We start from the raw sequence: 13,317 nt of genomic DNA on the forward strand, positions 1-13,317 counted from the left end.
ATCACTGCAGTTAAATGGATTTCAGAAGGAAAATAATACATGACTTTACTCAGCCCACTGTACTTCTGCAATATTTTAAAATTTTTCAGCCTGCTTACCATCAGTTAAAATCTCAAAGCCAGATATGTCTGATGAGGCAAGGATACCACATTGAAGAAACAGAAAATTTAATTGTTAGGGATACAGAGACAACAAATGGTATTACTTAGTTACTGAGACATGCAAGGAAGTATCTTAATAACAACTCTCAATGTAGGGCACTCCAAAAATAATTACAAATGTTAACTATGACTTAGTATGTTAGCGTGATATTTAAAAGATGTCTTGGGTGCAGAGGCTGTTTCCCTTGGGCATGCTTAAGCAGCTGCTGTTAAGGTGTGGGAAGTAAATACATGTAGGGAGTGACTGAGATTTATTCTATTTGGGGGTGGGGGGAAATCAAAAATCAGAAAGTTAATTTGGCTTGTTTAAGCCAGGTTTTATTCAGCTGTCCTAAGCAAATGCTTAGAGATGGTAGCTGTGCATAATAACAGGGGTTAGCCAACATACTAAAGACGTGACAATCGAATTAGTAATTTGTTTTCCAGTTCTGAGACTGAGCATGTAAACATGTGGAATTCCAATATGCTCTGGTTTGGTTTAGTACTGATAGTTACAGAACAGCTGGCCAAGGCAGCAGCTAGCTGACTTCTGGTCTTTGTATTCAATCACTTTTTATTTCCAGAGATACTGACACTTCAGTGTCAACCAGCAAAACAATACAGCATTTGAAACTAGGTAGTTAAAGCTGTTTTCTTTTAACTTTAGCTAGATCTTCTGAAACAGCTCGTACCATTCGTTCTGTAGCTTTCTTCAAACTGTTTGCTGTCTGTATGGCATGATCCAGAGTAGAACTTAAAATCTGTTGGGAATAATAATATAGAGCCTTGTTAATACTGAAGGCAAATGTTTATGTAGGTACAGAATAGAAAGCGATGTTTAATTAAGGTTTTATGTAGCATTTTAACTCAGAATACGTGTTGAGAAGTAAAAATTCTGAGTCATGGGATAGACTGTTCCAGGATTCAAGTTAGAGGTATTTGTTTTTCTCTTCAATTGTGTAATCCTTTGAACTGAGGGATATTTATGCCTTTCTAAAGTGGCAGCCCTGGTGTGGTGCATGTTTGCTGTATTCAGAAGGGTTTTTTTTGGTTTTGATAGTAATTTGTAAGGCTAGGGTGGCAGTTTCAGTATATGAAACAATTCCAGAGGTAAGATCCAGTGCTCTTTTTTTTTTCTTTGTGCCTTTCACAGTTTATACAAGGACAAAGTTTCATAAAAAGTCTGTAACATACTGGTAGGAAGAAATATACTAATATATAAGCTGAAGTACTTAGTATTTAACTCTCTCCTGTCTTATCTTCTAATGGACTAGACTGGCTTAGATTGTAATAACTTGCTAAGAATGGGATGTTCAGCAGTGCCATGATATGGGGGCGTACTCTTCTCAAGATAGTTGCGTGGCTGTTAATTTTCACTCAAGCCTTACATTTGCATTGGAATCATTAGTATTTCTGTTTCTGGTGTTGATTGCAGATTTTCTTTGGGCAGACTTCTTGCTGGGTAAGTATTGACGTGAAAGGGTAATTTTATCATACGGGCTTGAATAGCAGGTTTTGGCAGCCTCAGAGTTTTGCCTAAAGATAAGATGTATGGAATAAAAAAAAATTTTAGTAAGCAAAATAATTTTTACATTAGGAGTTAAATGCATACACCTTGATAGCATACTCAGTTGCAAGTTAATTTTACAGGGGGTAGAATGTTTTCATTTAATTGTAAAACACAGTCTATTATAATTTGTGTTACATCTCTATTGCAGTAAGCCAGACAACATTCCAGGAGGCAGAGTCAGGAAATCTCTCATAATAGTATCACGTTCTTGGTGTTGTAACTTTCTCTCACAGAGTGGTCTATGCCATTGATTATCGAGTGCAGCTGCAGTACTTCCAGGCAATTACTGCTATTGAGTAATGCTCTAAAAAAATACGGTAGTAGAACTTGTCTGAGTTTGTCTAGTCTGTGCTGCAGTTAAGAAATTGCTTTACTTCTCAGGCTTTCAGTGTAATTTAATGTTAGCATCGGTTAGCAATAGAACCGTTACTTATAGAGAAATAGTCGGTAGCAAGCAGAATTACATCTTAAATAATACAGACATGCTTTTGAATCTGTGATTGGGAACATCCTCTTAATAAAGTGAGTTATTTTTTTACTACTGAATGTGTCAGCTGAAGAAGTCAGATGTTTACTCTTCATTAAATTAGAAAGATTGAAGAACTACTCTAAGAATTATTTACACTTGCTCTGGGCAAATATTTTAATTTCACTAACAAGTAAAATTCTAATGTACAACACAGTGCAAAAGAGAAGATGTTCCTCCTGCTTATGATATTGGTGAGTTTCTTTTCTATGCTGAATCTTCAACAAGGGCTTTTTTGGTTGTACTGCATATTGTTATTGCTACATATTACCTTTCAGAAAGTCTGTTTACAAGTTCATGTGGCTCTTTATTTCTTTGAGGTTTCTGAGTGGAGATTCTCTTCTGTGAATAAGCTGTAGTTGTTGAGGCCATGTTTAAAACAAACAAAGTAAATTTTTAATGTATTTAATACTTTATTTAGTATAAATTTAAAAAATCAGGTAAGTATCACTGCTGAATAAAATTTGAATATTTTTAAAGATTTTTTTTTTTGTGGTAAATGAGGACAGATTAACCTTTTTGGGTTTGCTGTTGAACTTAGTTTTGTGCCAAATAGTAGGCAGATTTATAGTCCATTTCATAAAATGAAGGACTGCAGGAAGAAAGTGTAGAATAATCAGATTCTCATAATCCTAATAATTACATGAATGCTACTTTGATTTATAGTTTCATAGTTATTTATATAGATAAGTAGCTAATTTAGCTATATATATAGCTATTTATAACTATATATAGAAGTAGCTGATTTCTTCTCTAGTATAGACGAGTCTGAGATAAGTGACTTTAAAAGCTAGATGTTCAACACTTTTTTTTTTTTTTTTTTTAAATTAGGCTTTCCTTGACGTTGCTGCATGTCACACAATTTGAGTGTAAAGCTGGAATTTTCTTTAGTACTTGTTACACATTTGGTAACAGCACTGAAAAAGTTGTCACAGTAATTCCCAATTTTAATATTCTTCCTTGTAGCACTGCAAAATAAGATATTCCTGTCATAAATAAAGTATGGAAGGGACCCTTCTCACAAAGAAACAGAAGGTTAAAGCTGTCATGCATGGGGATTAAACTTGGCTAGGTGTCTAAAAGTTGGATTTACTAGTCTTGCTCTGCAAGATCTGTACACATCCACTGTTTAGCTACAGTGCTATTGATTACGTAAACTTAAATTTGGCCTCATGTGCAGTGTGGCTTTCTGCCCCTTAAAATCTAGCCTGTGATTGGTTATTATTTCATAACAAATCATACTTACAGGATGAACCAGACCTTTTATTTCTACATAGGGCACAAGGCTGAAGACACTCTTTGTGATTTCTGGGTTTACATTGATCTCTGCTTCCTCTAGGGCATCTGCATCGAAGTCCTGAAAACAAAGATGTGTTGTTTAGAAAAGTAAACACTAAACAATATTTTTGTGTGGATTTTAACGTTTTGCAATCACTATACCTTTTCTCTCTCCACATAATCTTGTGTTGAATGTTTTGTAACATTCAGTCTTAGAGTTCACAAGTTCCTTGCTTTGCAAATCGTCATAAGAATCATAGGCTGAGATGTCTTCTGAATCGCTGCCTAAAATCCCAAAAATATATTAGAAAGGACTGAAAGATTCTGATAGAAATTCTGGCCTGTGTACCTAGGTGATTATTTGGCTTTCAGTACTGTAATTTCTGAGCTCTTTGCTGCCATTAACAGTACTGCAATTTGAAGTGCTTTTTTTTTTTTCCTTTTTACAGGTGGGGATTGAACTTTAAAGATTGGCTTTCAGCCCTGACTGTAAATCTCAAATGTAGATGTTTTTTTTTAAAATTTTTTTTTTTTTTTGGTGGTGGTTGTTTCCAGTCTCAGAATTGTTTTTCTTAAAAAAATTAAGCTCTCCGTTTCCCTGTCCTTAGGTTCTTGTATTGAAGGTTAAAATTCTTACAAGTTGAAGTGTTAGGAAAACAATGCAGCCTTAGAAGAATGTGACAGATGAGTTTGGGAGCATCTAGTACGGCACTGCTTTAGCTATTGTGTAAACCAGTACTAACAATAATGGCCTGACTGTATTATATTACAGTGAAAGGATATCAGAGAGAAGCCAAGAACAAAAGATAAACCAAAGGTAATAACCTACATATTCAGACATAAAGCTGAATATTAGGATATCTCATGCTATTCTTTTTTAGTTGTTGGGTACTAACAGCTTCAAAGTATTGTGCAGTGGAAAGATAAAATTGGGATGCCCTAAGAAAAACAGATACTGATTAGATTCTAGTGAACTTCTAAGAGGTGGAGTCTTGGATGACTTGACAGCTGACTTCATTACCTCACAGTAGCCTGTGTGGACTCTAGTTTGGATTTGGTAAAATTATATTCCTAGGAGCTGGACTAAGGAAGGAGAATATTTCCAGTCTTTGTCAACCCAGAATGGGTCAGATTTAGGAGAACTTTCTTATTCTGCATGAAAACAAAAGAAAAAAAGTTGAATCCAAAAACTAAAAGTGGAAGTACTGATATGAAATGTTTCAGTCACTGAGTTTGGAGTCTCCTTCTAGGACATGAAATAAATGCACATGATAAGAAGATAAAGCAAAATCAAAGCATGGTGTGCACACCACTGTTATGCTTTTGAAAATGGTAATAGTAGTAACAATATTTGTAAACTTATCTAAGAAGCTGAGTTAGAATTGTAGAGTAATTCAGGTTGGATAGGACTTTGGGAGATCATCTGGCCCAATCCCTTCTCAAAGCAGGACCAACTTAGATGAAGTTGTTGAGGACCCTGTCCAGTTCATTTTTGAGTATCTCCGAGGATGATAACTCCGAAACAATGTTTCAATATTTGATTAGATCCTGAGTTAAAACTTGAGTTCATATCTAACTAGATGTTCTGTTGCCTCTTGGTCTGTCACTGAGACTTCCACAGTAAATTTGACTTCACGTCCTCTTCATAGTCTCTTTATTCTTAGGGTCTTGCTCTGTGCTAACATCTGTTAAAACTGCAAAACAATCTTCATGCTGCTGAGATGTGACAGGAATGTAGTTCTTAACAGGATTCAGTAGTAGGTATTAGCATAGTTCTGACCTTTGTATGCTATCACTACTTACTGTGGTTGGTGTCTGATAAATCAGTTGGTTTTCTCTGAATGAAGAGTGAAGACGTTCCAGTGTTCCTTTCCTGACTGCTTGTATCTCTGAGCATGAAAACAAAGTGATATTTCAATTGTATCTTAATAACTTTATGATGAGCTTTATAAGCATATTACATTAATGTCTGACCACTTCTTAGTTGAGGAGAAATCACATTTATTCATAGAAAGAACTCTACCTGTATCAACTATCCAAAAACGTGGTAAGTAGAAGCTTAAACTAAAAAATAACCCAATTGTGAAATAATGACCCCTTCAGTTGAAGGACATGTTCTGAAAAAAGGACCCTGACTTACCAGAGCTGTTAAAAATGCTTAGAAGTAGAGGTTTTGATAATCACATCTTTGAATAGCAAAGTAGTATGAAATCCTATGTATTTGTATGTGTTAACATATGTTGCATCAAAATATTATTAGTGGTAAGGATGATGCAGTTTCTTGATAAAACTTTGAGCTATTAAGGCTTTAATTTTACTGCCTTTAGATAATTAGAGGAATATTTAAGATGTGTTCTGCCAGAGCAAAAATAAGTTTCCTTGTTTGCATTATTTCACATGTATTTTCAACTTAGGGCATACAGCATCATCAAACTTTTGTGGAAAAATTTCAGCCCATTCATGAAAATAAAGATCAGAAAATTCAGCTAAATTTCTTGAAGTGATTTAAGTAAGAGGGAAAAAAAATGGAAGCTATGTCAGTTTTACTGTATAAATATTAACCTCTACACTGAAATAACCTGAGAACATATTTAGATTAATATTATTATGTTCTACATGGCATGTATTACAAGATCTAGCTTTGGACATAAACGTAATTTGCCAAAATTTCAAACTCCCAAATAACCCATGTAGACTTACCATGCTGACACATCTGTAAATTAAACTTTACAGATTGACCCTTATACTTGAAATATATGCATATGTATCAGTATGCTCTCCTTCCAGGCCTACCAGATTAGTTCATGGCAAAAATATTTTTCATTGCTGAACACTTTGCAGTCATCCTGGTTTAGGATGCTGACATGCATTGCTGAATAGAGAACAAAGACAAAGTTTCTTCTCTTAATACGCTATTAAAATAACTCTGTGCCACTTAAGCACCATAAACCTTGTACTGGTTCAGTGAGATGGGCTACTTTGTGATATGATTATAAAGCCTCTCTTTAATAAAACTGATGGGAGTTTTGCTACTTTTCTGGTCATCTGGTATGTTGCTTACCTATGTGAATAACTGGTCATAAACCTTAGAACAGATCCTCCTCATTTGCAGATATTAAAGATGTTATTCAGTGTTTCATGCAGAGTCCAGTATATAGAGACATATCAGTGTATATGCATGTATCTGTTCACCTAGCTGTAGAAAACCACATCTATGACTAGCCAAAATATATAATACACTTACCCTTTCATACTTTCTTCATCAACATTAAATTTTTGACTTAAGGTACCCTGACTACGGGATGCAAGACCTTCAGCAGCATATTTTTCCTCAGATGAAAGGAATCCCTGTTGCACCCAGAAGGCAAAACAAGTTTACATATGAGTGTTTATATTACTGTGTATCTATAACAATTATATATCAAACAGAATAGTGTAAACAGTGGCATCATTTGCATATCACTTCTGTATTGCTTTCAGTTGCCATCAACTCTACAATTTGCTTCATCTATTTACAATTCTAACTAGAGCAGACTGGACAAAATATGAGCATTTCTTTGAAGTTGGAATTCAAGGCAGGCTTTCATATTGCTTTGAGAAGGATTAGTATATATTAATTTATCTCAATGCCTTAAAATGAAATATTTTTGTAAGCAAGCAATTGCTTTTAAACTTTTGCTCTCTGACCAAATAATAAAGGCAGGCTAGTAAACACAGGTAAGTCTTTCCTGAGAGAAGCAAACTTTATCACAGTTTTCAAAATTTAAGAGTCCTTAAATTTTTTTCCTTTGGAAACAAGTTCAGCAATGTTATGATACGCTGTAGTATCTAAAAGCTGAGCCATCGTGCTGTGCAAAAACTGAAGAGAAAAATGTTGTGTGATCTCAAAGATAAATAAAATCTAAGTTTTAAAAAAAAAAAAAAAAGTATGAAAACCAATCTCATACCATCATGTTGGAAGAATGCTTGTTTGTTAGCAGACCTCCTTTTCCGAGAGGCTCTGTTTCTCTTCTGGAAGTTGATTCAGCTCTCTTTTGTAACCTTAATTGGTTAAGGAGAACCATTTATTTTAATTTTATAATCTCACTGAGATGATTAACACGTATGAAATATTCCCCAGGAGGACAGAGATGGTATCTAGATTGTTTCACAGAATTCTGATGGCTAACTATGCAAATATCTGCATCCCTCCCTTTTCTTGTTTAAGTGAAAATACTACACAGATGTTGGCAAATAAGTTTTATTTTTTTACCGGCTGTGTACTTTGACTAGTCATTCACATCCTGAATTTGTGTGGTTGCAATGAATTTCATAGAGAGGTATGATTTAACTCCTAGTGAAACTGATGATGGTAGTGTTTTCACTTCAGGAAATACTTTGAGGTCCATAAGACCCAGAAAGGTAGGAATGCTAGGCTGTAAGGAATTATTGGGTATGTAGTTATAGAATTCTGTAAAAGTACTATTCTGGAAATATTTCCATTACTTTTGAATTCCAGACATCCCAATTTTCTATATTCAGCAAATAATTTTAGACAAGTTTTACAAAAACTTCAGTAGCTGTTTCAAAGTTTTCACTTACATGTTAAGACAAAGATTGTACTTGTCTTCTAAAGAAAACTGATTTGTCTGTGGGGTTACATCAGTTGTCTGACTCTTTTCTCCCTCACTGTTCTTGTGAAGAAACGCAGTTTCAGTATGTCTTCTTTCTGGAGGATCAGCAATGCTTGAAACTACTGAGCTCTGTACAAGGAACCATAGCATAGACATGTGTATATGTGGTCACTGCACTGCAAGTACATGAGTTCTACCAGCCATCATTTTCTGAGTGTCTCTGACTTGGGATTCAGAGAAAAATGTTTTCTAAAGCATGAACTATTGAAAGCATTTGGTGATACTTGTAGATTTGTAGAAGGCTGTAAGGTGGGTTTTTTTGGTGCATTTACAATACAGAACAAAATGTTACCATACTTAATAGTATGCTCAATTTTCTATACTACAATAATGTTTGGTCTCCTAGTAATTCTGCAGTTTAAGAATCGCAGACAGTAATATTTCTTCCAACTAAATGATAGTGATTAATTCCCCAAAACAAAGACAGCTTTGTAAAAGTTAAAGTAGGTGTTCCTATTTTATTACTCTGAAATAAAGAATATTGAGTGTAGCTGTGTGTTTTTATACTTGGGCTTCTCATAATTAATGAAATACTATGAAGTTAATACTTCATGAAAAATTTTCTCTGAAGTAAGATGCTATCTAAGAATGTAATTGCTCTTATTAGAGGAGAATATACAGTAGTACAAGCATACCGAGGTTCTTGAAACTTGCATCTGTAAAACAGAATAATTATCTTTAAATAATGAAACTCACTGAGTTACCTCACAAAGAGAGTATGATGAATGAGCAGATTCATAGGAGGTACGCAAAGAAGACAAGTTGCATTTGCTGGCATCGGTTTCTTCTTGGATGTCTTCAAGCAACATGCCAAGTCTAAATATTTCCCCTTCCACCTTTCTAAACCCAATTGCAACACAGTTAGTGAAACCTGTATAAACTGATACTGTATTTCTTACTAGGATAACCATATTGGGCATTGCAGTATACTTCCCATAAGAAAAAAACCAACAAAATTAATGGAGTTTACAGAGTTCCTTTTAAGTGTTTGAATTAGTTAGGTATTCTAATTACAGCTAGGATATATAAAGCCTAAGATGAATTTTGGCCAAATCACTTCTAGCTTACACTTATAACACTGTTTTCACTTCAGAAAAATTCTTAAGTTTAAATGAAGTAATTGTGGTAAGACTCTCAAAATACAGAAAACAGACTGATGTACTACTTAGCACTTCTAACCTTTCAGGATCAAATTCTCCAACGTTGATATACTTGTTCTTGTAGTTCTGCAGCTGTAAATTACGGTGCTCTTTTCTAGCTGTTAAATAATTCCTTTCCAAGGCATCAAGGTATCTTTTCAATTGATTTAACACCTTCACCAATGAGAAATAATTCAATAGCAAACATTATGATTTAGCAAGCCGTAGTAATAACTACTTCTGCTATGTAAGCCAGATGCTATTTGCAGTGATGTTGGTAACAGGTTTGGTACTGCTCTGAATTGGAACAGGACTGCATCTTGTATGTCCACCTAGTATTCTCTACTGCTGTATTATGTACAAGTGAAATATTAAACCATGACTTCTGAACTGATACCCTATATTTCAAATTCGTAACTTAAATGGCAACATAAGGTCTTTCACTAACAGTTTTAAGTTGTAATCCTTAAAATAAATCTAACAATTCAGCCACCTACTGAACACCTTTGGGTTTGCCTCTTAAACTTATAATTACAGTCTGAGATGTTTAAAAACATTATTTTTCTCTGAGGAAAACATGGAGTATCTTGCCATAAAATTATAAGTCTACAGCCATTTAAAGTGTATTTCAGATAACTGAAAATATGTAAAATTACCAGATAGTTATCTTGAAAAAGGAATGTATCTTGAGCCATATGCTTAGAGAAGTCTTCCACCTTCAAGACAAAAACATTAGACTTTCATTTGGGATTTTAAAAATGAATGTGCCAAATAAATACAGAATTTGAACATCAGTGTGAAGTATATATTAAAACAGAGCTCTTTACTTTCTTTATCAGTTGATCTGTCTGATCCTTTAGTATTTGAGACATCTTTTCTCCTAGTGTTAGTTCTGGCAGTAAATTAGATGGATTTAGGCAGTTTGCTGCTTCTGTACCAGCTGCTGGTAATGCTGATGCTGCTGTTCCACACTGCAAACCTACATAATGCAAGATAAGATCAATCAATTGGAATTTCTGCCCAAAAGTGCTATCAAATGACATTAAATAGTCATTTGCCTAGTTAATGTAACTTTAGTTAGACAAACCTTGTATAGATTGTATAGGGATAGGAGCACGTAATGTAAAGACTTCAGAGGATGTCCCCATGTCTCCCGAGTAAATGGCAATGCTGGCGTCTGGAAAATGTGACTGAGGAAGTATCGGCTAAAGCGAGAACTTTGGTTATAGAAACAATGTATTGAACACTTGTGGACATAAAAACCTCAGAAATAAACCAATACATAAGACAAGTTATTAATGTTTATTTTAACAATACCATATAATTTTATGTGTTTATAGTTTGATATATGTATAGTGGTCATTTTATAAATACTTCAATACTTCAGCTGTATGTTGTGAAAATCTAAAGAGGATTTGTACGGATGGGAAGTACAGTATGGAGGTGATGATAAGAGTTTTTGGAAGTATTCATAGTCCTAAAGGTAAAGGAGAAGGAATTAAAAGCAAATAAAACTTGTTTTGAGAGATTTACCTTAGGATTTAATCTCAGATGGTCAGTATGATTCTGGATGTCAGCATGCTGTGTCAGCATCTTGTTTGCAGGCAGAAAATAATAGGGAAAACCATTAGAACTTGTTACATCTCGAATGATTTACTAAGATAGGAATTTAGGAAGGGACTTAAGCATCTGTGTAGCTCTGTCAGTGAACTCTGGAAATGAAACTGAGAAGTGATTATCTAATTGCTTACAAACTTTAAAAGAAATTTACTACAATAAGGGAAATGCTGTTACCAAACAAAATTAATAAATACTGGTATAGTTGAAGAGTGTTAAGATGAAAGAAAAGGCAAAGATGCCTTTAACATAAACATAGGCACAGTATAAAAAAGTAATTTTAAGAAAAACTTTAAAGTACTTTTGGTGAATTTGAACATTTACATATAATACTAGAAATAGTTTATAGTGAATTTCCTAATGATTTATAGGATGCTTTATCATCACAAATAATACTCTAGAGCATCATTAAATATTTGGTAATAAATGTTTTATTTGTGAAAGCAATTGCTCACTCAAGTGATATACTTGCTCATACCTGTAGACTGCCTGCATGAACTAGTCATGTTAATTATACTGGACACAGAATAACTTTTTACAGTAAACCACTCTTCACCAAGTATTAAGAATTTCTTAAAGCATCTTAATTACCTCTAGCTGTTGCAACAGTTCTGGAATGCTCATTTCTTCTTGATTCTCTACTTCAGCAGAATTGAGATAGTGCTTATTTTCTATAATGTTGTTCACAATTACTGACTTACTTAAAATAGGGAAGGATTTTGCTCTTTCACTTGGAGGAACTGAGTTAATATTGTCACTTATTTTTGGTAGTTCAACTTCGGAAACAACTTCAGAGAAGTCGGGAAGGCAGTAGTGAGCTTGACCTTGGCCATATTTGAGCTTGTGAGGTGAAACTGTTTTCTGTAAGAGGGCACTCCCTTCTTTCATGTTTTGAAAGACGTGTGAATCTTCATTCTCCTTAATCAATTGTGAATTTTCTTGTCTGCACCCACACTTAGCAGTAAAATAAATAGGTTTATTTGAAACACATCTGTTTTTGTTCAGCAGATGTTGATTTTTATCACTCATGTTTACTTCCTTGTGCTTTTCTAAGTGATATTCTTCAAAGTTAGTTGCCCATTGTTCATGCACTAAAGACCATCTGACATGTTCTGGAGGCTCAGGTTTGTTTGCAGTGTCATCGATACTTTCAGTAAAGGATGTCTCTGGTATTGTCTCGCATTCAATTAAAGGGCACGTGCTTACTAACTCTCCCTTAGGAAAGTGACGCAAAAGGACATCAGACATTTTTGAGTGAGTTGGATGTTCTTTGATATCTAGGTTACTAAAACTAGCAACAGGTAATTCCTTCTTAAAGGCAACTTCACTTTCAGGCATTTCGGCTGAAATTCCTGTTGTTCCTATGGCATTTCTGTGTTGATTGGAGAATTCTTCAGGCTGTGGATGAGTTTCATAATTTGCTGTTGCTTTCATGGTTTTGTTATCTTTGGAACAGGCTAAATTTAAAATACCAGAAATACATTTTGTACAAGTACAGTCCTTCAAATTATCTGAATCATTATTGTATTTACAGGTTATGCCTACATCTCCATCATAAGGTAAGTCATCTTGTTCCTCATCAGTTGCATCTGTGGTACAGCCTAATTCATCTGAAAATGAACTGTTCATTTGGGGTTTCATCCAGTCTGATGGTTTGCACTTTTTTTGTAGTCTTCATATCCAGTTTTTGTAGAATATAAATGCCATTGCTGCTTCAGTAGTGGATAGAGCTTTTATTACTGCATGGATCAAAATCTGTAATGTATGAGTAGCTATTATTTTATACTTAAATACATTTGAGAATTAAGATCTACTTCTATTTTATACCTTCTGTAGGTGTTCGGTGAAGCACTCCCCTGACAGGAATGTTTTATTTATGCTAGTGTAAGTCTGGATTATCTACTGGAGGAAGGATGGACATAAATAACACAAGCACTGGCAAAAGGAGAACCTGTCCTTGCTTCTTCATCCCTCCGTAGTATTATAGACAAAGAAACTTGGTAATAGAGCCAACTATGGTACCGGAATTCAACCTTAGTTTTAAAAAAGAATAAAATAGAGTTTCTCACTCTTTATCTCCCCACTATCAAGCTTCTGCACTAAAGATAAAGTGGCAACCTTCTTCCCATTTATTTTTCACCCCAGTTCATCGGATAAAATGCCATCTATTTCTCTGATAGTGCGGTCAGGGACAGTCTGCTCCCCTTCACCTCCTCTGGCCTCCCCGTAAGCAGAAAGAAGCGAACTTACAGCCCTGCTTTCGGATCAGCGATGGTACGAGCACCGCGGCTGTGCGCTTCAGGTCTCTGCGGGCAGGGGCGTTGTGCTGCTGTTAGTGCAACTTTCCCTTTCAAGAAACTCTCTTTTGCCGGGG

The 13,317-nt window shown here is 34.8% G+C and overlaps 1 protein-coding gene across 1 annotated transcript; it reads right to left on the bottom strand.

The window, feature by feature from the left end:
* Positions 1 to 680: 680 nt before the first annotated feature.
* AKNAD1 (AKNA domain containing 1) lies at positions 681 to 13,311 on the bottom strand. The gene is made up of 17 exons (XM_026854427.1): positions 13,194 to 13,311; positions 11,535 to 12,698; positions 10,860 to 10,919; positions 10,414 to 10,531; positions 10,154 to 10,305; positions 9,983 to 10,042; positions 9,367 to 9,500; positions 8,892 to 9,027; positions 8,096 to 8,256; positions 7,462 to 7,555; positions 6,759 to 6,862; positions 5,318 to 5,403; positions 3,677 to 3,799; positions 3,483 to 3,593; positions 2,508 to 2,589; positions 1,529 to 1,676; positions 681 to 901 (listed from the first exon to the last, which is right to left on the bottom strand). Exons 2-17 carry the CDS (start codon positions 12,582 to 12,584, stop codon positions 782 to 784), a joined length of 2,739 nt encoding a protein of 912 aa, XP_026710228.1. The 5' UTR covers positions 12,585 to 12,698; positions 13,194 to 13,311; the 3' UTR covers positions 681 to 781.
* Between the last annotated feature and the right edge of the window lie 6 nt (positions 13,312 to 13,317).

This window comes from Athene cunicularia (assembly GCF_003259725.1).
Source record: "Athene cunicularia isolate RWA chromosome 8 unlocalized genomic scaffold, athCun1 chr8_part1, whole genome shotgun sequence".
Classification (NCBI taxonomy): domain Eukaryota; kingdom Metazoa; phylum Chordata; class Aves; order Strigiformes; family Strigidae; genus Athene; species Athene cunicularia.

What these genes read in the sequence shown, in the direction of transcription:
- AKNAD1 (XM_026854427.1), bottom strand. Translation starts at nt 12,584, where the DNA reads ATGAAACCCCAAATGAACAGTTCATTTTCAGATGAATTAGGCTGTACC. An exon ending in CCCTATACAATCTATACAAG is followed by an intron (nt 10,306 to 10,413) that starts GTTTGTCTAACT and finishes TGCATTATGTAG; the next exon opens with GTTTGCAGTGTGGAACAGCA. An exon ending in TTTATCAGACACCAACCACA is followed by an intron (nt 3,800 to 5,317) that starts GTAAGTAGTGAT and finishes TTGGGATTTTAG; the next exon opens with GCAGCGATTCAGAAGACATC.